The sequence below is a fragment of the Geotrypetes seraphini genome, chromosome 4, assembly GCF_902459505.1.
Source record: "Geotrypetes seraphini chromosome 4, aGeoSer1.1, whole genome shotgun sequence".
Classification (NCBI taxonomy): Eukaryota; Metazoa; Chordata; class Amphibia; order Gymnophiona; family Dermophiidae; genus Geotrypetes; species Geotrypetes seraphini.
This window is the reverse complement of record NC_047087.1, coordinates 168,848,946-168,873,525: the sequence shown is the minus strand read 5'-3', so window position 1 is coordinate 168,873,525 and position 24,580 is coordinate 168,848,946. Positions and strand designations below refer to the sequence as shown.

The window sequence follows — 24,580 nt, the reverse complement described above, 5'->3', positions numbered from 1 at the left end:
TTAAATAGCACCGGTCCCAGTCGTCGTTCCAATTTCTAGATCATCTATAATAATAAAATGCTAAGTGCGCATGTGCACTCTTACCCCGTGTTCCCCGAGTCCTGATCTATCAGGCTGTGACGGTAAGAGTGCGCATGCGCGTGTCTAAGGACCGGCCAGGTAACACGCCACGACTCCCCCCTCCCCTCCTCCCCCCCCGCCGCCAACCCTACCCGGCACACCAGAAACCCCCGTTGACCTTCCCAGCCGACCCTCCCACCGCTACACGGCTGACAAACCTCGCAGCTCCAGCAGCGTCCCAAGCACAGTAAACATGCTGCTTCAGGTCTTCTACTGGCCTAATTTCCTGTGCCGCGTTTCAATGGAAGGCATGCAGGCAGGCTGGCATCGGGGGGGGGGGGGTGCTTTCCATGCTGCTCAGGGGGATGGAAGGCAGGTAGGTAGGCTGGCATGGGGGGGTTTCAATGGAAGGGGGATGGGAGTCAGGCAGGCATCTGAGGGTGTGTGTGTGGGGGGGTTTCAATGGAAACATGCTGCAGGCAGGCTGGCATCGGGGGGGGGGGGGTTAATGGAAACATGCTGCTCAGGGGGATGGGAGGCAGGCAGGCTGACTGGCATCGGGGGGGGGTGTTAAATGGAAACATTTTGCTCAGGGGGATGGGAGGCAGGCAGGCTAGCATTGGGGGTGGGACAAAGTCTGGAAGATAATGATGGGGACATAAGGAGGCACTGGGGGCACTAAGGACATAGAATGCACTGAGAGCACTAAGCAGGACAGAGGCACTGGGGGCACTAAGGACACAGTATGCAGGCACTGGGGGCACTAAGGACACAATACGCAGGCACTGGGGGCACTAAGGACACAGTACGCAGGCACTGGGAGCACTAAGGACACAGTACGCAGGCACTAAGGACACAGTACGTAGGCACTGGGGCACTAAGGACATGGGAAGAAGGCACTGGGGGCATTATGAACATAGGAAGGAGGTAATGGGGGCACTAAGGACGTAGGAAGGGGTACTAAGGACATGGGAAAGAGGCACTGAGGGCACTAAGGACATAGGGAGAGACACAGACAGAAGAAATGACAGACAGGCAGCGTGCAAGGAGAGAGAGACAAAGAAATAAAAAAAAACCAAACAGACAGACATCTACTCTATCACCCGTTAATGTAACGGGCTTAAAGACTAGTTTATGAATAAGTTAAATAGCACCAGACTCAGTACAGACCCCTGCGGCACTCCCAAGTTTACTCTCCTCCATTGAGAAAAATTACTATTTAACCCAGTGGTTCCCAAACCTGTCCTGGGGGACCCCCAGCCAGTCAGGTTTTCAAGATATCCCTAATGAATATGCATGAGAGAGATTTGTATACATGTCACTTCCATTATATGCAAATCTCTCTCATGCATATTCATTAGGGATATCTTGAAAACCTGACTGGCTGGGGGTCCCCAGGACAGGTTTTGGAACCACTGATTTAACCCTACCCTCTGTTTTCTATCCGATAACCAATTTACAACTGAACTTTACCACCTATCCTAAGGAACTTTATCAAAAGCTTTCTGAAAATCTACATACACTGCATCAACCGGCTCACCTTTATCTACATGTTTATTTAGGAAATATGTCTTGTAATGCTAATCCAATTTTTGTCTAATAAGCTTTGACATATAATTCACTGGAAATATCCAGATACCTCTTATTGTAATTTGCTTAGAACTGAAAGGTTAAGATGGAATTGAAGTCAATAAATGTAATGTAATCTGTTCTCAAACTGAGAAATATACAAATTGGCTACACTTGGAGCAATGGCTGTGCCCATGGCTATTCCATATGTCTAAGAAAAAACTTGACCAAATATTAAAATAGTTCCTGCACATCATTATGGTGGCCAATTATAGCAAAAGTCTTGTGAGTACACATTAAGATTAAAAAGGTTTCTCTTGACTCTCCAATCCAGTATATATGATGTCTAAAACTGCTGATTGTGACATATTACTGTATAAGGCAGTCAAATTCAAAGTACCGGTAATCAAAAAATCAGAATGATCAATCCTCCCTGTAATGGGTCTAATCGTCAATAAAAAAAATATGTTATGTCTTTTGACATAGATTTACTTTTATTGACAAATGGTTTAAAAAAACAGAGCAACAAACTTTAAAACTGGTTCCAGGATCATAACCCTTAAGGAAATTATGAGGCGACCCGGAGGTTTAACTAAAGATTTATGAATCTTTGGAACCAGATTAAAAAACCGATATCCTCGGATAAACAGGAGTAAGAAATCTGGCTTCAGCCTTAGTAATAAAGCCTTGCTCCAATGCTTTGTTCACAATCTGGGAAATTTCGAATTTCAATGCCACAAGGAAAGATTCTCAAAACCTACCGTGCCTTTAATGATGATCATAGTTACGGTACAAGATTTTTCTGCTCCAAGTTTTTATCCTGACACATATTAGGGATCTAATGCCAATATACATAATATTACAGTTTACAGGTTGCAATTTGCCATAGTTACAGTCAAGATTTTCAATACAAGTTTTTATCCTAACTCGACACATACCAAGGATTGTGCATCAATTTACATTTCTTTGTAATCTATCAGAGATGGGCGGGACAGTTAGGTGAAGAGGTATGTTTTTATTGCTTTCCTAAAGTTGAGGAGTCCTTCAAGGGATCTTATCTGTGGGGGCCAGTTGATTCCAGTGGGTTGATATGAAATGGGAGTAGGATCATCATTTGGCAGTTTGCAGTAGAAGGGCACGACCGGGGGCATTTTGAGATGTATTTCATCCTGGGAGTGGAGGGACCCGTTAGGAACATATGGAGGAAGCATGGTCGTCATGTAGCCTGGTGCCATGTTGTATAAGGATTAGTATCAAGCCCTTGATGACACAATGTTTGGCTTCAAGCAGCCAGTGAGCCAACAATAGAGACTGGGAGACAGGGTTGTGGGCATAGAGGTTTTTTAGAAGTCTGATTGCTGTATTTTGTACAAGCTGTAGATGTATGTTTTTTGTCGTGAGACCGTTGAATAGCGCATTGTAGTAGTCCATACGGGAGAGGACTAAGGCATAGAGTAGTTGGGGGAAGTCAGATTCAGAATAGTTCCTTATTTTTAGGAGCTGTCGCAGGTAGTAAAATGAGGAAGATACCACCTGAGAGATATGGTTGGAAAGTGATAGGCTGGAGTCAAGGAGTATTCCTAGGATGCATGCTCGGTCTTTTGCAGTTATGGTAGTTGAGTCCCAGCATAGCGAGGGGCAGGTGCAGTTGCAGTGTTCTTTGCGGATCCAAAAGAGTTCCGTTTTGGAGGCGTTTAGTTGTAATTTGTTGACGGACATCCAGTTTTTGATTTCTGAAAGGCAATTTAGAAGTTTTGTGATCTGGGCATCACGGGTTTCTCCTAGCGGTAGGTATAATTGGCTGTCATCCATGAAGGAATGCATCTGTATTTGGTATTTGTAGGCTATGTCTAGGTCAGGTCTAATGTAGAGATTGAATAATAGGGAGGATAGCCAAGACAGTGAGACAACTCTGAAGTAATTTCCAGGTACAGGGGAGGTTCATGGGGTGGAGGAGGAGGCAGAGGGGCATCCAGTGGCAGGAGGGAGTAGGCATCTCTCCTGCCAATTTTGGCTGGCATGGGGGGATTTTGCAGTGGCAGGAGAGCATGAGCATACCTCCTGCCTCCATTCTGGTTCCGGGGTCAGGAGGGTATCGTCGGGGAGAGCCGTCATCGGCAGGGGGGAGGGGGGAACCCAGCATGGCACGGCATTTATTTTTTTAATGGCCAGATATTGTACATGTGCAGCACATGCACATCTCTGCCATTAAAAAAAAAAAAGTATAAAGCTCCAAAAGCTGAGTGACAAAAGGCTGCTTTGGGGCTTTCCCTGCCGCTCAGTTGTTTGGGCTTCTGCAAACCGGCTCTGCGTATGTGTCCATATCGCTCTCAGAGCGAATGGACCGTCGGGATTACAACAAACCTCCGTGCAAATCATTTGCATGGAAACCTGTTGGAACATTGATCGCTGTTCCACAGTCGGCCAAAAAATCAACCAACAGCGACTTACATGGCCTTAGCGTCCATGTTTAGTGCATTTAGCACTAAGTGCCATGCCTTTAGATTGCTGCTTCTCAAATTTGCACTGAAGCTTGGTTGTCATGATGTATGTTTGCTTTTATTAAAAGATTTACTACACTACCCTTCAAAAAATGTCAAAGCAGTTCACAATAATCACATAAAATTAAGCATAACAAATACAAATTACAAATTATATAAAACTTAACAAATATAAATTGCAAATTCAAAGTGAAAAACATACTATATCAAAATATAAATAATCATATAAAAGCAAACACGCAACTCAAAACTTGATCTTTATTTTTATTTATTTAGAATTTTATCCTGTCCTCCGAGTAGCTCAGAACGGTCTACAAGCAAACATTCACAGTGGAGTACATTTGGACAGTACAAAGACTATACAGTAGTCTAAATTCAAGGACTATACAGTATTTAAGTACAGGTTAAGAATGGACTGTACAGCAATTTAAGTAGAAGTTTTGAATGGAGAAGAGAGGTTAGAGGGGAGGGGGGTGAAGTGTAGACTGTGGTTGAATTTTAGTTGAAGAGGAGGGTCTTTACCGTTTTCCGGAAGGTTATCAGTGAGTTCTGTAGTCTGATTTGTGGGATGAAGTGGCTGTAGGAGCGTTTGCGGGCGGTTTATGACAGTGGGGGGGGGGGGGGCATAGGCGTTTCTCCATTTCTGAGTGGAGGGGGGCGGGTGGGGGTGTACAGGGTTAGCTTAGATTTTATGTAGGTAGGGGTGGTGGCGTAAATTCTTTTATGCGCTATTACCAGGGCCTTGAATGCACAGCGTTGGTTAATTGGAAGCCAGTGTTCAGCACAGAGGACTGGGGAGATGGGAGCATGGTAGTTGAGGCTGTGTAGGAAGCGGATTGCTGCATTTTGTACCCACTGGAGGCGCTTGAGGTCTTTTTTGGCTACTCCATTAAATAGGGAGTTGCAGTAATCCATCCTGGAGAGGACATAGGCGTAGAGGAGTTGGGCTAGGTCAGGTGTGGAGATGTAGGGTTTGATCCTTCTCAGTTGGTGGAGGTAGAGACTACTTGAGATATGTGGGTGGACAGGGACATGTGGCCATCTAATGTTACTCCTAGGCTGCGTACTTGATCTGCTGCAGTTAGTAAGGTTACTCCAGAAGTTTGCTCAGATTGTTTCTTATTCTGTTTCCTGTGCAAACAGCAAACGATTCCTTATGGATGGGTTGTGTATCCCAACTAGTGAGTTGGATTGTAGAAGACATCAATCATGTTTTTCAGTTTCGCCTCCTTGTTTCCCTGGGCAGTGCCCCTCTCTTTGGTCTTAACAAGTGAGCTGAGAAGGTGTTTTTTCCTCTGCTCTGTGCTAGATTTGTTATTTTCAGGTATTAATCTGATCTTTTTCGAGGCTTCCCTGTGCTAAGAGGTTCCCAGTAGTTCTGGGAAAGCCCTGCCTGGGAGAAGAGTCTGATTTTGGGATCTGAAGCCAGGAGGACCACACTTTTAAAAAAGAGCACCTTTCTGGCCGGCCTGCTCTAACACTTGGAGCTCAGGAATAGGTTCCCTGGGAGCGGTGCTTGCCCCTGCAGAGTCAGGTGCGCGAGCACAGGCTGATTAGACCCCATGACTGGCTGGTAGGCTTGGCGGAGGTTAGCTGTGCCCCTCCCCTAAGAAGAATCGTGTGGGAAAGTGAGGGGTCAGGGGTGTCAGGTTTTGGAACCTGAATAAAAGGCAGCCCAAAGAGACAAGCTGCTGGTGCCACCCTTCCTTTTCTCAGGCAGAAATTCCTTCTCCATTTCCAGCTGCAGTGAGAAGTTGGATGCAGGCAGAGCACATGGCAGTACTGTCCATAGGAAAATTGGGGTGGGTCAGAAATTGACAAAACTAAGGGCTCCTTTTATCAAGGTGCGCTAGCGGGGTTAGCGCGTCAGACATTTAATCACGTGCTAACCCCTGCGGCAAGCCAAAAAACTGACGCCTCGTCAATGGAGGCATTAGCGACTAGCACGGCAGGCGGTTTAGCGTGCGGTATTCCCGTGTTAAACCCCTACAACGCCTTGATAAAAGGACCCCTAAGGTTTTCTGGGGTTATTCCCAGGGTCTCCCACCTCTAAAATCCTATTTTCAGCATTTTTGAACTTTCAGTTTTGTTTAGTTTTTTAGTGCCATAATGCTGCCGCTGTGGTCATCTTGGACTTCCCAATTTTACTTTAAAAACCTCCATCTGCCTCCAAAACACCTCAGTTTTGGTAATGAATTCCTCAGGTGATTTTACCCCTATATCATGCCAGGTTTGTACTGGATGGGTGCCTGAGGAGTGTCTGGATACTGTATGCAACACGAGGGGGGCTGAAGCCGTGGGCTTAGCCCCCTCTATGGGTAATGAGTCACAGAAAGTGTAAGAGCTTGGTCTCAAAACACTGTTAGAGTCCCTAAACCACGATTACGCATCACCAGCGAAGCACTGCTGAATGAACCTGCCTGTCACAGAGGAGGCGAATTTCAGACCTGCAGAGGTCCCTGGCGAATCCAGGTCAGGTCTTTGACCCTGATTTTGTGATCCTGATGTATGCAGCCTACCAAAAATGTAAACTAACACTTACAGGGTGTCAGCAGGAAGGTGCACAGAGAGGTTACCTCCTTAGGGTGAAGCCCTTCACAGTCTGTGGAGTTGCAAGGACCAAAGGTCCAGTCAGAAAAGGACTGGGATGATTTGGGGGCTGGACACTATGCCATTGCTCTCCAAGAAAACATCCTCTTTGAAGGATTCTGCTTCAGTTTAGGCAGACACCCAGGAATCAGTGGCAGCCCTATATCAGGGAGAGGATCAGACAGTGAAGACTTTTCAAATCTAACTGAAGTTATTACAGTTTCTTTGTGGGAGCTGGATCTAGAGTCCTCGCAGATCTTGGATGCCCAGTCTTCGTTGTTATGCAGTACCAAGTCATAGTCCACCTAGAGATTACCAGGATGATAATGGAGCATTGGGATACACCAGAAAGTCCCTTAACGGGAGTGAGGGAGATGACAAAATTGTATTCCATGGCTTCAGAATTGGATTCGCTGATGGTGTAGGTTACTAAACAGGCTTTGCTACCTAGTGAAGGGGGGGGGGGTGATCCTGAAGGATACGTAGGATTGCAGAGTGAATTTGGTCCTCAAAAGACAAATCTGAGGCGCTGGCTTTAGGATAGAGAATGACACGGTGGCGGTTTACCTGCGGCCACCGCATTTTAGCCGCGGGTCACCCGCCCGAAAACGGGGGAGAAAACTAGCAGTCGCTGCGGCGACGGGGACAAGGCCATTCACCGCCCGCGGGGCGGTGAATGGTCTTGTCCCCGCAGTGAGGCATGAAGGATCGCGCGGTCCCCGCAGCTCACACCCGCCTGCCCAATCGATTCTAGTGTTTAGCCAGCTCTCTCCTTCTCCTCACCTTAGTTTGTAGATTTTCTTTTTCGGCGACCCGCACGCTATCAGAGAGCCGTACACCCGCTGCTGCTGCTCAGTTTCGATCTTCTGCTCTGACGCAACCGGAAACAGGAAGTTGCAGCAGAGCAGAAGATTGAACACTGAGCAGCCGCGCGTGCGCGGCTCTTTGGGAAAGCGTGCAGGTCGCCGAAAAAGAAAACCTCTAAACTAAGGTGAGGAGAAGGGAGAGAGCTGGCTAAACACTAGGATCGATTGGGCAGGCAGGTAGTGGCTGCGGGGACCGTGCGATCGCTAGTGTTCCCGGCTCAAATTGGAAGGAGGGAGTGAAAGGAAAAAGGATTCTGGGCCAAGGGGATGAAGTCGGAAAGAAAAACCCACAGCAGGAAAGAAAGGGAAGGACTGGCAGGTGAGCCAGATGCTAGAAGCAGGGGGGGGGGGAAGAAAGAGGGAAAAAAGCTAGATGGGGTTGAAAAGAAGAGACACACTGGTATGGAAGAGGAAGATAGGGGAAATCTGGACACAGGAAGGTAACAGAAAGAGGGGAAATTATGTGCATGGGGCATAGGGACAGAGACATAAAGGGGACATGCCATGGGGATGGTATATGGACACAGGAGGGGCAATGACAGATACATAGGGGAGATATTAGAAATGGAGAAAATAGGAGCACAGAAGCGAGATGGTTTGTGGGGATGGGACAGGGACCGAGCTTGCAGGCTCCAGTGGCTTGCACAAATTACATTGTAACGTGCCATGAAAATAAGAGGAAGGAAGGTAGATAGGCCACGCGAGAGGAGCTGAAGGGTAGTAGAAAGGAACAGATGGTAAAAGAGGGAGGGAAGGGTAGTGGTGGAAAGGAATAGAACAGACATTGAAGGAGGGTGGAGAGGAACAGACCCCCAAGGGAAATGTGGAAGACAGAGTGGGAAGAAGACAGATGCCAGACTATGCGGGAGCAGAGGGAAGAAGATGGGTGCTAGACCAATTGGGGGGGGGGTTAAGGGAGAGGCACAGTAACAGCAAATGGAAGACGCAGAGAGAAGACACACAGTGGATGGAAGGAATTCAATGAGAAGATGTGGAAAGCAGAAACCAGACAACAAAGGTAGAAAAAAAAATTATATTTATTTATTTATTTTTTGCTTTAGGATAAAATAGTATATTAGTTGTGTTGATAAAAATTTATAAACAAAGCCCTGCCAGCTGAGCATCTCTTTCTCTAGTTCAGCAGCAGGAACTTTGATTTATAAGAAAGGAATAAGCTAAATATTACAGTACTAAGGCTTATATGGATGCAGCGGGGACGGTGACGGGGCGGTGAATGGGATGGCAGTGGCGGTGACGGGGCGGTGAAAGGGATGGCGGTGACGGTGACGGGGCGGTGAAGGGAACGGCGGTGACGGGGCGGTGCAGAGGATGGTGGGCCGGTGACGGGGCGGTGACGGGGACAGATTTTTTCCCCGTGTCATTCTCTACTTTAGGACTTAAAGCAGCAGCTGTTGCATCTTTTGTGATACGAACCTGCCTCAAGGTTTTGAGGTTGCTGGATATGTGAAGGGTGTTTCTTTGCTATCTTGAGGCTCTCAGACCATCTGCTTGCCTTATCCAGTTCTAATTGTTGGGGAAGACAACCTCTAAGGTTTCTGTCTCCCAATGGATTCGCATGGTGATCTCCTCGGCGCACCTTGGCTGTAATAAACAACCACTTGTCACCTTGAAAGCTCACTCTTCCAGAAGTGTGACTTCTTCTTGGGCAGAGTCCAGGGCAGTGCCGCCTGATGAAATTTGCAGGGCAACCACATGGTTCACTCTTCATACCTTTACAAAGTTTTACAGAGTGAACGTGTCAGCACAAGTGGATGTGGCCTTTGAGTCTTCGGGGCTTGTTGCAGGCATTTCTGTCTCGCCCTAGACCCAAGGGATTGCTCTGTTACGTCCCATCAATAAGGAATCTTATGCTGTTTGCACAGGAAGTAAAGATTAAGTTCATACCTCGATAATCTTCTTTCCTGTAGAACAGCATACGATTTCTTATGCCCCACCCTGTCAAAGATGGATACAGCCTGCATTGAATAACAGTCTGGGCTGAATTTCCAGTGGCTTGGCTTGTGGCAACCAAGAGAGAAGAAAATAAAATTATTGTAAGGCAGTGGGTTAGACACAAAACTATACAAGTGTTAGTGCTGGTTGTACACAAGTAGATGGTGAGTTGGTTCCACCTTTAGTTTTGTATTTGCAATGTTTGTTTACTGTTTTTTGTTTCTATTGCAGAGCAGAACAAAGTTAATGTTATCAGGGAGTACCCCGAAACCCTCCTTGTTATCATTGCCTCTTTTAGGGGTTATGACTTGCTTTGTTACAGACTGAAGAGAGAGGGCACTAACCAAAAAGACAAGACGGCAGAGCTGAAAAAAACAATTGATACCTTCTACAATCCAACTCAAGCTGTTCTACAGGAAAGAGGATTATCGAGATAAGAACCTAATCCTTCCATACTCACTCAGGGGTGTCTACTCTTGTGGATCTTAGTGTCATCCATAAAAAGGCAAATTTTTCCTTCTAGCCTTCTGCTATCACTTACAAAAGACAATGAACCCTAGGCACTCTACCATCGTCCTTTCCACTATGAATACCTTCCATAACTCCAGTTCATCTTGGCTTCATAAAAAAATCAACAAAAAACACACACACACACAACCTAAAACAAGACAATGCAGGAAAAACCCTGAAGTAAGGAGAGTGTGTAAAGGAAGAGGGAATGGCAGTTTGTGTGTATGAGACTAGAGCAGATCGGTCTGGGTAAGGCCAGGATGGATCGGTGGGGGATATTGTGTGTTTATACAAGGCTGGGACAAGGTAGGAATGGTCAGTAGCATGGGGTTAGTATGCATGTGAGACATGGATAAGGGACAAAAAAGGCTGTCAGTGACACACAATATATACGTATGTATCAAAGGCTGGTAAAAGACAGGAATTTGTTGATTTAAAAACTTTGTATACCATCTAGCTACAATTCAAGGTGATTCACAACTAATACAGACATTAATAAAATTACACAAGTCCAATGCTAATCACAAAAATAAAATAAAATAAAATAAAATAGGACTGTCTAAAACAGGATCAAATGGGTAACCAGATCTCATGAAAATAATATTTGAGAAAATAAAATAAGTTATGTTTTCCCTAAAATCCATCAAATCCAGCCTCAAATGAAGATCTGCTGGTAATCAATTCCAGTGCAGTGGACCTGCCACAGAAACTGCACATGCACAAATTAAAGTCAGCTTAAATGGTTTCCTATTCTGTAGTGCCAGCAGTTCTTACCCTTCTGAGATGTATCTATATGAGCAACAGAGAGCTGGAACAGAACAGGAATGATCAGTGGGGCTCCAGATATGCATACAGCTGGGACAGGACAGGAACAGTCAGTGGCAAGGGAAGGTGTAGAGAGAGTGTCTGTATGTGTGTGTCATGTTTGGGTAGGACAGAACAGTAAAGGTGACAATGGTTGGGTGATGTTTAGGGGCAGTGTATGTGATTGGAATAGAGCAGGACTGGCGAGTAGTAGGGGCAGAGTGGACTTGAAAGGTGACATAATATAGAAATGATCATTGGTGGAGAAATGTGTGCATTTTGGGATGTGGCTGATGATGGCTTCAATTATGGATAGAATGTCAGACACGGTAAAGGGATATTAATCATTGTGTTTAGCACACATTCTGCTGTGCTGCGCTGTCCCCCTCATACTTTGCACACAGAGAAATTTGGTCATAGGAAGCTGCAGAGAATGAGCCATGTTAGAGGCCTACCTACAGGGAACCAGAGGCCACTGTCCCGCAGGTAGCTGTTCAGAGCTTTTCGTGTTACTCCTGGCTCCACAGTGACATGAAAATCCTCCACGTTTAAATCCAGGATGCGGTCCATGTGAGTGAGGTTAAAACAGATGCCTCCCTGTCCAAGATAAAAAGACACTGAATATGTATTCTATTGCAGACACAAATTCTATTGCAAACTATTCCTGGACATGTAATGCTGTTTCCCTGCTATACAAAAACATCAACTGTATAATCAGGAGAAAAAATGATGAACTAAAGGACAATATTTACATTGCAAAATTACTTTCTTTTTACGGACTGCAGAAAGATGAGGTCAGTCAGATGTTAAGTTACTATGCCTTTCAAAGAAGGAAATGATAAGTTTTTACATAGTTCTAGCCTATCCATATTTTTGGGGAGATCCAGGAGAGAGGAATTAATAAAGAACAAATGCCGAATAAGATCTTGAAAGTTAGACATGCATATTTAAAATGTATTCTGGCAGATATTGGAAGCCAGTGTAATTTAGCGAGAAATGGCGATACTTGCTCAAACTTGCCTTTACCAAAGATCAGCCTGGCTGCAGTATTTTGGATCAGTTGAAGAAAAATTTTTAAGTTGTGCTCCTTCCTCTTTCTCTTGGGTCATATTCAAATCCAGTCCAAAAATCAACTATTTTGAGGCTTTTTTGAAATCTTAACCCACTTCACTATAATAAATATATCTGCCAGACTCTTACACGACATGTATGTCTGTCTTGTCTAGCTCAGGGGTGGACAACTCCGGTCCTCGAGGGCCAGAATCCAGTCGGGTTTTCAGGATTTCCCTCAATGAATATGCATTGAAAGCAGTGCATGCAAATAGATCTCATGCATATTCATTGGGGAAATCCTGAAAACCCGACTGAATTCCGGCCCTCGAGGACCGGAGTTGCCCACCCCTGGTCTACATCCATGAAGTAGGGACTGTTTCTTATGTGTATTTGTACAGCAACATGTATGTCAAGTAGCACTTTCACAATAAGTACAGTAGTGATATTTATTTCTCCATTTACATTTCTCTGGTGCTTCACCGAGTAGTGGTTGTAATGAACGATCTCATAGAGCAGAGGAGGGAGCACAGGACCCAAGGAGAGGTCATATTCCTTCTTCTGCAGGAACATGTGCACTCTCATAGTCAAAGATCTGCTAATCACTACATACCTGTAAAAGCTCATTTTGTAGATGAATCTTGTATGAATACCTACTTTCAGGTTTACCTTCATTTAAACTTCACTTCTCCCACTGTGCCTTGGACCAAATGAGTTCAGCTGAGATTTCAGCTTCAAAGATCCAGAGGGAATGAGCTGATCAGCCAGAACTGCAGACATCCAGAAAGGACTAGAAGCTGACAGTATTTGGGCACACATTATTGGACTGGATAAATCTGGCTCACCTAAGGAGCCTGATCCACGCAGAATGTGTTTGTCTAATGAGAATGGACATTTTGGAAGCTCCAGGTTACACATGTGCATTTATATAGAGGAGAGATTGTACCCTTCTGTGCCACATGTTACATACCTTAATTGCACCAACACCTCCCTCCAATCCTGTGCCTGTGCCAAAGGGGATCATGGGAACACTGTGCCGATAGCAGATTTCTGCCAGCTTGCTAACCTGCTCCACATTCTGTGGCCAAACCACAGCATCAGGAGGTCTGCACCTGCCAGAGAGAAAAGACCATGTTAAATTGCACGTGGCGGGGCATTTTCAAAAGAATGTCCAAGTCAGAATTTGACATCTTGTTCATAATCCAAGAAAACCATCCATCTCATAGTCATTTTTGAACAGGAAAATAATCAGGATTTCCTGTTTGAACTTCACATGAGGACATTCTTGCACTGAAAATGTCCAAAATGAAAGGTCCAAAATAAAAACAGGTACAAAAATGTCTGTCTGGCATCATTTGTACATAAATTGCCACACAAAAATCTATATCTAGCTCGGTACTTGGGACCTGGCTTAGCCACTGTTGGAAACAAGATACTAGGCTTGATGGACCTTTGGTCTGTCCCAATATGGCAATTCTTATGTTCTTCTCTATAAAGGAAAGTAGGTACCTAAATATAGGTACACAGTTATAAAACTGTTCCCTGAGAAACTGAGGCCTTTACTTTTATGACTCTCTTTAAAACTTTCCCTATCCTGCTACAGCACACCATACCTGTGCATGGATTCATCCTTCCCATGCTGCTCCCGAACTGCCATTGCAGTTGAAACATTAGCACTGCCCACTACTTCCCTCAGTGCCTCCACCATCTCCCCAGTCACCTGAACCTGCCAAAAGAGAGGCTATGATGAAATACCTGTGCAATTTATTTCATTTCCTCCATCACGCACAAATAGTTGGCGAGATGGACAGTAACAATGGTCTGGTGTATAATATATTATTTTCAGAGAGAAAATCAGTAGACTGTTCCAATTTAGGATCATGGTTCAATAAACTGAGCTCACAAGATTAATCTCCACATTTAAGGCAAGTTCTGTGGTTGAAATATTAAATAAACTGTAGTTTTCAGTCAAAGTATCCTACTCCAAAAAACTTACAATCTTATTTTAAGCAGAGAAAGGTTATATAACTTACTCAGAATTAGGTAGTGAAATGATGTACTAAAGTAGGAATCTTTACTATTTTGTAAAGAGAGCCCATTTTATTAAACAAAGTTCAGTGTGATAGCCAAGACCATCACCAAAGTGACAAACACTGTCCAACCTCATCCCCTTCAAGTTGATTGCTGCTATCCCCCTATACCAGTGGACTCAAACTCAAACCCTTTCCAGGGCCACATTTTGGATTTGTAGGTACTTGGAGGGCCTCAGAAAGAATATTTATGTCTTACTAAAGAAATGACAATTTTGCATGAGGTAAAACTCTTTATAGTTTATAAATCTTTCCTTTGGCTAAGTCTTAATAATAATATTGTAATTTATAGCTAGAGACACATGATCAAGAAACTGTTTTATTTGACTTTTGTGATTATGATAAACATACCGAGAGCCTCAAAATAGTACCTGGTGGGCCGTGAATTTGAGACCACTACTCTATACAGTCTCTAGAATAGAGAATGACACAGGGACGAGTATCCACAGTTAATCACAGGGCGGGGATGGGGACAGGCTGTTCCAACTAGATGGAACAGCATCTATAAAATGTTAGTATCAATATATAAAAACTTAACGCATCCTAGCAACATGGAATGTTGCTACTCTTTGGGTTTTTGCCAGGTACTAGTGACCTGGCTTGGCCTCCGTGAGAACGGGCTACCTGGCTTGATGGACCATTAGTCTGACCCAGTAAGACTGTTCTTATGTTCTTGACAACTGAATTCAGTGATTAAAAAACCCTGCAGAAGCTGCTTTTGGATTCAAATGAACTACTGTTAAATGACATCATTTGTGTCTATCGGCCTTTGATGTGGCAACAAGAGTCTTGTCTACTGATCAGACTCCTACTATCTGCAATGTTCTTCCATCATGTGCCCAGCTACTCAAGCATCCTACTGTTATTGCAACAGATACAACCATTCTTGCTGGCATCAAGGAGCATTTCCAACATTTAACAGACGCTTATTTTCCTATTTATCCACTACTGTTAAATGACTGTGTGACATCATTCCCAAAGCTGGCACCTCTCCTCCTCTGTGCCCCCCCCCGCCTCTTCCCATTCCTCCCCTCCATGTGCGTGCCCCCTTCCCTTCCCCCATACCTCTAGTTGTAGTTGAAGTTGTTCATGGTGTTGTCCGGATATAAATTCCCTTGGGTTTTGGTTTACATTCACTTGAGGATTAACATCACACAAATTTCAAGGCAGTTTACAAAGGTAAAAATATATACCAAATACATAAAATACAAAATCAAATGAACAGGGTACAATTCTTCACCAGAAAGTTGCAGCCACAGCTTTAAGACCTAAGCCTCTAGCTGCCTCTTGAGGACTAAGTCCACTGCCATCCTGAGTATCCTTCGGGACCACTCTCCCCCTTCACTAGGCAGAGAAGTTTTCATAGTAACTTGTGTCACCAGAAAATCCACCTAAGGCAGAGGAAATAATTGCTGGAAATCAGAAACCATGGAGATACAATTTTATCACCCTGGTCCTCAACAGAGGACCCTCTGGCGAATCCCAGTACTTCGTTATCATCCTAGTAATCTCTGGGTGTGAAGGAAAGCCTGTGGACTGAGACTTAGTACTGCTTAGCAGCAAGAGCTGGGCAGCAGAAACTTGCATGGACTCTAAATCCAACTCCTGCAAAGAGACTGTATTCACCTCCATCCAATCCACAGGTATGAATAGCCTGCAGAGTGTTGGATTCCCTCCCTGAACTAGGGCAAGAGATGAAAAATCAGCTTAGTCGCTTTCCTTGCCTGGCCTACCCCGAGTGGTCGTGAATTTTTCATCGACCTGGGATTCTCTGAACACTCCACGAGTGCTGTCCTGTACCAGAAATACAACTCTGACAAGCATGTGGTGGCCTAAACAAGCAAAGGCTTCACCGATGTAGAGAAGAAGTATTCCGACTGTGAGAAATCTCTACTGTCAACTGTTTGAGCTCTTCAACATTTTCGGAGTTACATCCAAGGAGAGAAACTCATTGTAGAGACTTGTCATCAACCCATTAGTTTCTTGGGTAGTGACAGGATCAAGACTGGTCGTGTCTCCAATAGCCGAATAGTCTCATGGACTTTGGCTCTCCAAGGATGGCCTTTACAGATAAAGTATGCTCTGAAACATCGTAACACAGTAGCCCAAGGAATAGCAGAATTGCATGATTTTACAGATTCTTTTACAGGTATACCGGAACCTGATGTTCCACCAGAAGAGGAGGAACCCCATCGTCATCATCTTTATGATGAACAGCTCTGTGCCAATATACCTCAAGTTTACGTGGCGGCTGTGCCTTCCACCAGGCCTCAGACCATGATTTGGTCGCAGGAGTAGGTGTAGTATGGAATGCAGACACACCTATTGAAACCTTAAAGTATCGATTGGGTGCCAGAACCAACCAATACGCAGAGATTGTAGCAGCCTTGGTTGCTGTACAGTTTGCGGTACAGAAGGGGTTCCCAGAACTGATTATCTGTACAGATTCTGATTATGTGCGTCAAAACTTTGTGTCACACTTACCCGTGTAGAAAAAGAAGGACATGTTAAATTCCAAAGCAAAGCCTTTGCATCATGGAGACTTGGATTCTAGCCTTAGATCAATTGGTACAAGACAATGACATGACCATCTATTGGAAGAAAGTGAAAGGTCACGCCAAGGTTAATAGTCCTGACAAGATCGGAAATGACCTTGCGGATCAACTGACCAAAGAAGGTGCTTTGTCAGGTGAATTAAGGCAATGCCCTGAAGAGTTGTTCTCGACGGTGCATGCTATTATTCAACGCCAAGCGAAACAGGTAGCTGAAACACCTGTATTGCAGTGGGGCAATGATGTCCCTTCCTTTGATCTTGTAACTGCCCAGAAGAAAGATCCTATCCTGGGAAAGTTCTATAACTTCATACAGAATCCACAGGAACATCCATTGTCCAAAGATGAACAGAAGGATGAAGAACTGAGGATACTCCACACCTCCAGAGATAAATTCTTGATACACCAGGACCTGCTCACTCGGACGAGTAAGCATGGTATCGTGCAGTGGGTTGTACCCTGTGCATATCGAGGAATCATGTTGCAACATGCCCATGATGAACCTTGTGCTGGACATAGAGGTGAAGAAGTTACCTATGAGACACTAATGCTAACTTTTGAAATGATGACATGTAGAGAAATGACATTACCAATTTATTTGTTGTATAGAACTAACGATGTAAATCTTTCTAGTGCTGCTACTGCTCATGAATATGTCACCCACTTACGTCAACATCTACAGGGTGCATTTTCTTTTGCTCAGAAAAATCAGGAAACTGCTGCTAAAGGTAGAAAAGCCTACTATGATCATAGGACTACCTCAAAGGAATACCAAATTGGCGACAAGGTATTCTATTACAATTTTGGCAAAACCAAGACCAAAGAAAGTAAATTTTTGCCAAGCTGGCATGGTCCATTCCCTATAGTGGAAAAAGCTTCACTTATGGCCTATCAAATTCGCACCAAGTCAAATTCTCAAGGTGAAGATGTCCTTAAATGGGTCCACATTAATCAACTGAGACCATGTCATCCCAGTAAATTTGCCCAGGATGAAACCATTGTTGTGATGAATGACATTAACCTAGCAACAGCCTAGGCTGTTCTCTCTCTCTTTTCTGTTTTTCAGATGGCAAAAAGAGTTCTGCAGATGCTGTTCCTGGTTGTCCTGCTTATTGGAGTTGTTACCAAAGTGATCAATCCTGGTCCGCAGTCCCGTGTTGTCCTCCAAGATTCTCCTGGTTTCTTACTCTTCCTGTTCCAGATCTTCCCCAGCATATCTTCTGTCTGTGTTCTATCTGGACACTGCCACTACTGAGACTGAATTTGAAATACTGGATGTTTTCCGTGAACATCCCATCAACTTTACCCTTGAAATGGAACACACCACTGCTGGAAACCGCTACCAATACAGTATTGGCAGTTGAAATCTCCTGTATTGGTAGCGGTTTCCAGCAGTAGTGTGCTTACACATCACTATTTCAGAACAGTTATTTAAAGCTTTAAAAGATTCCTATTACATTCAAAATCGGGTCTCCTGAAGCAGGAAACGAAACGGGGCCACGTTGGGGCCCCAAAACCTTCTATAAAGCTAAGTTATAGTATTATAACTCATTTATTTCAAGTGATGTTCGTTTGATGAAGTACATGAAGAAAGAACGCCATCATTTCTAAAAGTGTTTTGAAAGACTGTGACATTTTTCTACTCCTTTTGAACTCTGGCTTGGAGCGTGATCATCATTGAAATAGCTGCAATGACTGGAAGGTAAACTCTGTACCAACACTAGGAAGGTGTATACCTTCCTTGTAGAGTTTCACATCTCTGAGCAACTTACAATTTTTTGATCACTCTCCATTAACTTTTGCATTGGCATACCTTTTTTGCATTGCTTTTAGTTATGATTTTTGATGTTATCATATATTGCCATTTATCAGTGATTTTGTTATCATTTATTTGGCTTGAGTTTCTGATACTTTAGCCCTAGCCTTTATGATTATTTTACATTGATTATTGATGTCTTTGATTTATTGCTGATTTTTATGGTATTGCTTATGTTTATGCATTCTTTTTAGTATCACCTTGGGTCTTGACGATCCTTTCCTATTATTTAGGTTGAAGGTGAAATAGACTCCATTGAAGTTATTTCTCCTTCAAGGGGGGGGGGGGGACGAGACTGTAGGGGTGTTGCCTTATTCACACCTGAAGGTTAGGCCTCTCTGACGTCATCAAGCCTGAACCATTGTTTGCAAGAAATCATTCCAGCCTAAACCTTGCAAGAAGAGAAAGAAGAATACATCTTTGCTGTTTCTGCCTGATGCATTCTGGGTATGTACCAGAACTGTATTCTAGTCAAGGACATCCAGCTATGCCTACATGCTCAGCCTGTGTGAATCTTGGGGGAGGCATGGCTCCTATGCTGTTCTTATCGACGAAGGTGCCTCTGTTTCACAGCCTGTGCGAGACTATATACAGAAAGGCTATTCATCTAAGTTATGTTTCGGGATTGGTCCGGAGAGGTCATCTGACGAGAACCGAATAGAAGGTGCCTAATTATTAATTAGTCTGTGCTGGGATGTGAGGGAACTTGCATCTTATCATAGGTGTTCTCTGAGTATCTTCTATAATAAATTAAGACCTGAAAAGTTACCTCTTGTGACTTTCTGCCTGAGAGAGAGAAACCAGACTTTTATACATCTGGATTCCATCACATAAAGGAAACCTTTGCTGCCAACCTAATTTACAGCTGTTCCAGTTACTAATAGACTCTTGTTCCTGTACCAAGATAATTCTTATCTTCAGTGCTGAGTAGAAGTTGTCTTCCCTTTCACCTGATTCTGCGCTACAGCCTAATCGGATGGTGAGAATAAGGAATTATGTCTTTTCAGCTGGGTTAAAGAGAGAATTCGATTGTCTTTGGGACAAGGTTACTTAAGTACCTGTGGTGATAAGCTATATTTTTAGTTGCTGCTAATCAGGAATTATTATTATAAGAAATTATTTAGTGTGTGTAAGAATTAATTTTACTCGTTATCTAACAAGTGTGGTGTGATAATTATGTACTGAGTTTCATATATGTATTTGGATATTTTGTGAACAATAATCATTATTTGCTACTGGCTTATGAATTATATTTTTATATTTCTAATAAAGTATTTCTCATAGCCTGGGTCTCTATTCTTAGTATAAACTGGCAAAATAACGAACCTTGGGTAAGGAGATTATGGTTTTCCCTAGTATCTAACTAAGACAGGCACGTATTTGTTTATGTAACTGATTAGTCATCCATAAATCTTACTACAGTAGGGCTGGTCTCAGTTAGGGCACTGGTCTTTAACCTAGGGGCCGTCACAGGAGCGGACTGCTGGGCACGATGGACCACTGATCTGACCCAGCAGCGGCAATTATGTTCTTATGATATGGGGTCTAAACCACCTGAGGAGTCCATAATAATTGATTTCCACCAAAACCAAGGCAATTTGAGGCAGGAGGTGGCTTTTAAAATAATCAGGAAATTCAAGGAGGACACTGCGGCAGCATTTTAGCACCAATAAATGGCCCATGTAAGCAAAACCAAAAGTGCAAAATTACTGAAAATAGGATTTTACTGAATTTAGACCCACCCTGATTCTCCCATAGACAGTAATGTGCTGTGTAATCACAGATCTGCCATGTGCTGTACCATACATCAGCTTCTCACTGCAGATGGAAATGGAGAAGGTATTTATGCCTCACACAAGCAAAGGGAGGGTCCAGTGGCTTGTCTCTTTGAGCTGCCTTTTATCCAGTTTCCAAAAACCTGAAATCCTAAACCCCTCACTCTTCCACACAATTTGGGGGGTTGGGGGGGGGGGGGAGACACAGCTGACCTCTGCCAAGCTTCCTAGTTAGTCATGGGTCAAATCAGCCTGCCCTCTAGCGCCCGATTCTGCAGGGGTAAGCATCACTCCCAGAGGACCTGACTCTGAGCTCTCAAGTATTATGCAGGAAGGCCAGGCAGGTACTTCTTTTAAAAGTGTGGCCATCCTGGCTACAGACCCCAACATCTGGCCCTTCTCCCAGGCAGAGCTGTCCCAGGACCCCTGGGAACCTCTTAGCACAGGGAAGCTTTGATAAAAGATCAGATTAAAACCCAAAATAACAAATCTAGTGCAGAGTAAATGAAAAGACATCTTCTCAACTCACTTGCAGAGTTAAAACTGAGGAGAACTTGCACTTCCCAGAGAGACAAAGGGGGGGGGGGAGAGAAGAAAATGATTGATGTTTTCTGCAAGCAACTCATGAGGTGGGGTACATAACTGTAAGGGATCGTATGCTGTTTGTACAAGAATGTCAGAATATAGGATATACTGGAGTAGGTGCTTGGGTTTTCATTTAGCTTTTATTTGAGGGAAATTGTTTGGAACCAGGAAATGTTAGTTTATTAAGGAGGATTGTGAACTGCTTCAATTGTTTTCATTAACATGTAGGCATTATATAAAAGCTTGTATAACCTCCCCTTTTATGAAGCCACATTAGGCTTTTTTTATCGCTGGCTACAGTAGTAAAAGCTCTGACGCTCATAGACTTCCTGTGAGCGTCAGAGCTAATATAGGCATGGATGGTAATAAAAAAGCCTAATGCAACTTCATAAAAGGGGGTCTAAATAATGGATGGATGAGAAATAGGCTGTCAAAGATTATGAAGTATAAAAGCACGAGGAGCGAGAGGAATATATCTCAGCTCTGAATATACATTTTGAAGGGTGATTCTGTCAATTGTTCAGCGTTCACCATCTTAGCCTGTATATGTGATTTATGAATGTTTTGATTGTAAATACCTAGAACTGTGGATGAGTGCTGTTATTTCATGTTTTTAAATTAAATTTTCATAAATAAAAATCATAACACTAAATTATTCAACCACCCTTCCTCACACAAAGGAGGGGAGGGGGGAATGACAATTATCAGTAGAATTTCCGCTCTACCCTACCCTTATCCCACACATTAAGGTGCAAATTCTATAAAAGGCATCCCGATTGTAGGTTGCAGTAGGCATCCTACCGCTGTCTAATTGGGATTCACATTTTAAAATATAAAACACTCCCAGAGGAGGACTTTTCTTACCTGAGGTCTTACCTCCAAGTCTTCTGCGGCTCCTTTGTTTGAGAGCGCTTCCAAGAGGTGGTGGACTTTCAAAGGACACTAAGGTGGATAGACTCGTGACTTCACTGGGGTCCTCCAATAACTATCAAAAGGACGCCGCGGTTGCGGTTACTCAGAGGACTTTTCTTATCTGAGGTGAACTAGAGGGACTTTCAATTTGCCTCCAAGTTCTCTGCGGCTCCTTTGTTTGAGAGTGCTTCCTAGAAGTGCCAGACTTTCAACGGACACTGAGACGGATAGACCTGTGATGTCACTGGGGTCCTCCGATAACCATCAAAATGATGCAGCAGTTGTGGACAAGCCCCTTGGAGCCACGAAGAGTCACCACAGCGATGAGCTAAGTGAATTTATGATAAATAACATATCTTTCTTTATTTTGTGTCTACATTTTCCATACTATTATGGGGAAAAGAAGGATTAAATCTGTCAGCTCAACTCCTTCTTTAGGAGGTCTTATGGATCTACATGTGGTGCCTGTTGTTGGGGTCTTAGCTTCCAATAAGGAAGCTGATTCTATCTTGGGCGCTTCTTTGAGTCCCTTAGATAGGACTCCTCCTCCCCCTCCAATTTTATCCTGTGATATTGATGCCAATCTGGCTTCCAAGTGTTCTGGGGGTGATACAGGTCCTCTGGATAATTCCAAATTAATATTTGAGGAAATGCCTAAAATAATTACCACTCAATTGGATTCCTCAGAGGAATCTGTAGCTTCAAAGAACTCACAGGAGATCTATGGGTTATAAACTCTAGGGTTGAGGGGCTATTAAAATCAGTAATTAAACAGAATGTTGATTTTTCACATGAGGTTGTACGCAAATTTGAAAATGTGGATTCTAATTTGAAGATATTAGACAAAAGAATAACAACATCTGAGTCACATATTTCCACCCTGCAGAGGGTTTCTTCCTTTACAGTTAAAGAGTCTTATGTTGTCCATTCTACACTCAAAGTTATGAAAAATTTACATCATTCAAGAAATCTGTGTTTGGTCAATTTTCCTGTGATCCTGTTGCGGAAATACTTTAAAGAAGTACTGGAATTGCCAAACACAGATTCAATATTAATTTCCAACTGCTATTATCTCCCACATAAGAAAAAAATAAGTTCCGAACAAGGATTGGACCAATTGGCACCAATAGAATTTGACTTAACTGCTTTCCTTGAAGATTCTCAAGATGCCATTGCTACAAGGTCCACTCTTTTACATACTTGTAACAATGAGATGGATAAAGTGCTTATTATGAGGATCTATTTTAAGAACAAAATCGCAAAATTTTGCAGAGATACTATACTGATATTTCCAGATATGACAAAAACCACACAAATTTTATTTATTTAATTCAATTTCAACCTGTCCTCCCAGTAGCTCAGAACAGGTTACAAGCAAACATTCACAGTGGAATACATTTAGACAGTACAAAGACTATACAGCAACTTAAGTACAGTTAAGAATTGAGAAGTGAGTGCAGAAAGGAAGGGGGAATTTAAGGGGGCGAAGGGGGTTGATTGCAGTTGGAATTTTAGTTGAAGAAGAGGGTCTTTACAGCTTTCCAGAAGGTCATCAATGAGTTCTGTAATCTGATTTGCAGGGGGAGTTGGTTCCAGAGTTGGGGGATGAAGTGGCTGTAGGAGCGTTTGTGGGCAGTTTTTGACAGGAGAGACCTTCCTGGGGGGATGCATAGGCGTTTCTCCGTTTCAGAGTGGAGGAGGCGGGTGGTGATGTATAGGGTTAGCTTGGAAGAAGGGCTTTCTTGCTGTTGAAATCTAGAGTTTTAGCTCTTGGAGCTACCTTCTACTTAAAATTTCCATGCACATGTGTAATTAAGGTTCAAGAGAAAGAATTTATATTTTGGGATGTAATGCAATTGGAACAATTTCTAAATTTGTGTGAACAACAAAAGACTTAATTATTATTCTGATTTTTTGAGGTGTATATAAAATTATCACCAGTTTAAGTAAGAGATTTAAGCTTTATTTCCTCTTTTTTATTTTGGTTAGAATTATTATAACTCTTAATATTACCTTATTTTCTATTTGAAAGAAGAAAGGTATTTTTTAATGAGGGCTAGAGGGATATTTTCTGATTATTATGTAAATGTTTGATTTTTAATGTTTGTACAAATTTCAAATCCTGTATTACTCTGTAAGAATTGTGAATGAAAAATGTTTAATTAAAAAAAACCCACTCCCAGGTAGGCAGCCTACATTGTAGGTGTTTTTGCAAGCCTAGGCATGGGCATGGTTTCATCCGGAAGTAGCCTTAGGTGAGCATAAGGAATGTGGCCACTCGGAGTCTTAGGCCACTCCCAGTGCATCCCAGAATGAACCGGGAAGGGGAAGGCTTGCCAGTCTGTGGAGGTGGGCCTGCTGGCCGGAGGGAGTAAGCATCCCTCCGGCTGGTCTACAAGAAAAAGGTATGGGGGGATCCAGGTGGGCTTGGAGGGGTGTCGGGGTGGGGACAAGTTTTCATGGAGAGGTTCCGGTAGGAGGGAGAGGGCATCCCTCCTGCCAATGATCTTCTGGGGTGGGGGTTTCTGGCAGGAGAGATTGGGCCTCCCTCCCCCAAAAAAAATTTGCCCCTACCCAAAAATGTCCATTCCTTTTCCCAAGCCTTGCCACCTATACATAAATATTTATTTATTCAAATTTTATACCATTCTTCCAGGAGAGCTCAGAACGGTTTACATGAGTTTATTCAGGTACTCAGGCATTTTTTCCTGACTGTCCTGGTGGGCTCACAATCTATCTAATGTACCTGGGCAATGGGGGGGGGGATTAAGTGACTTGCCCAGGGTTATAAGAAGCAGTGTGGGTTTGAACTCACAACTCCAGGGTGCTAAGGTTGTAGCGTTAACGACTGCGCCACACTGCCTTCATTACCCCATTTCAGCAACATTCCTTTTTATTACCGTCTGGTTTAATCTTTTCCACTCTCCTCCCTATTGTGTTTCTCCCCT

The 24,580-nt window shown here is 43.5% G+C and overlaps 1 protein-coding gene across 6 annotated transcripts in view; it reads right to left on the bottom strand.

The window, feature by feature from the left end:
* Positions 1-24,580, bottom strand: part of LDHD (lactate dehydrogenase D) — a 158,023-nt gene that overhangs the window by 61,328 nt on the left and 72,115 nt on the right. For all 6 annotated transcript variants that reach the window (XM_033940927.1, XM_033940928.1, XM_033940923.1 and 3 more), the window contains 3 exons: positions 13,516-13,628; positions 12,873-13,014; positions 11,308-11,449 (listed from right to left, as the gene is read on the bottom strand). In XM_033940927.1, the coding sequence (XP_033796818.1) occupies positions 11,308-11,449; positions 12,873-13,014; positions 13,516-13,610 (379 nt within the window). In that variant the 5' untranslated portion in view covers positions 13,611-13,628. The remainder of the gene's footprint in view (positions 1-11,307; positions 11,450-12,872; positions 13,015-13,515; positions 13,629-24,580) is intronic.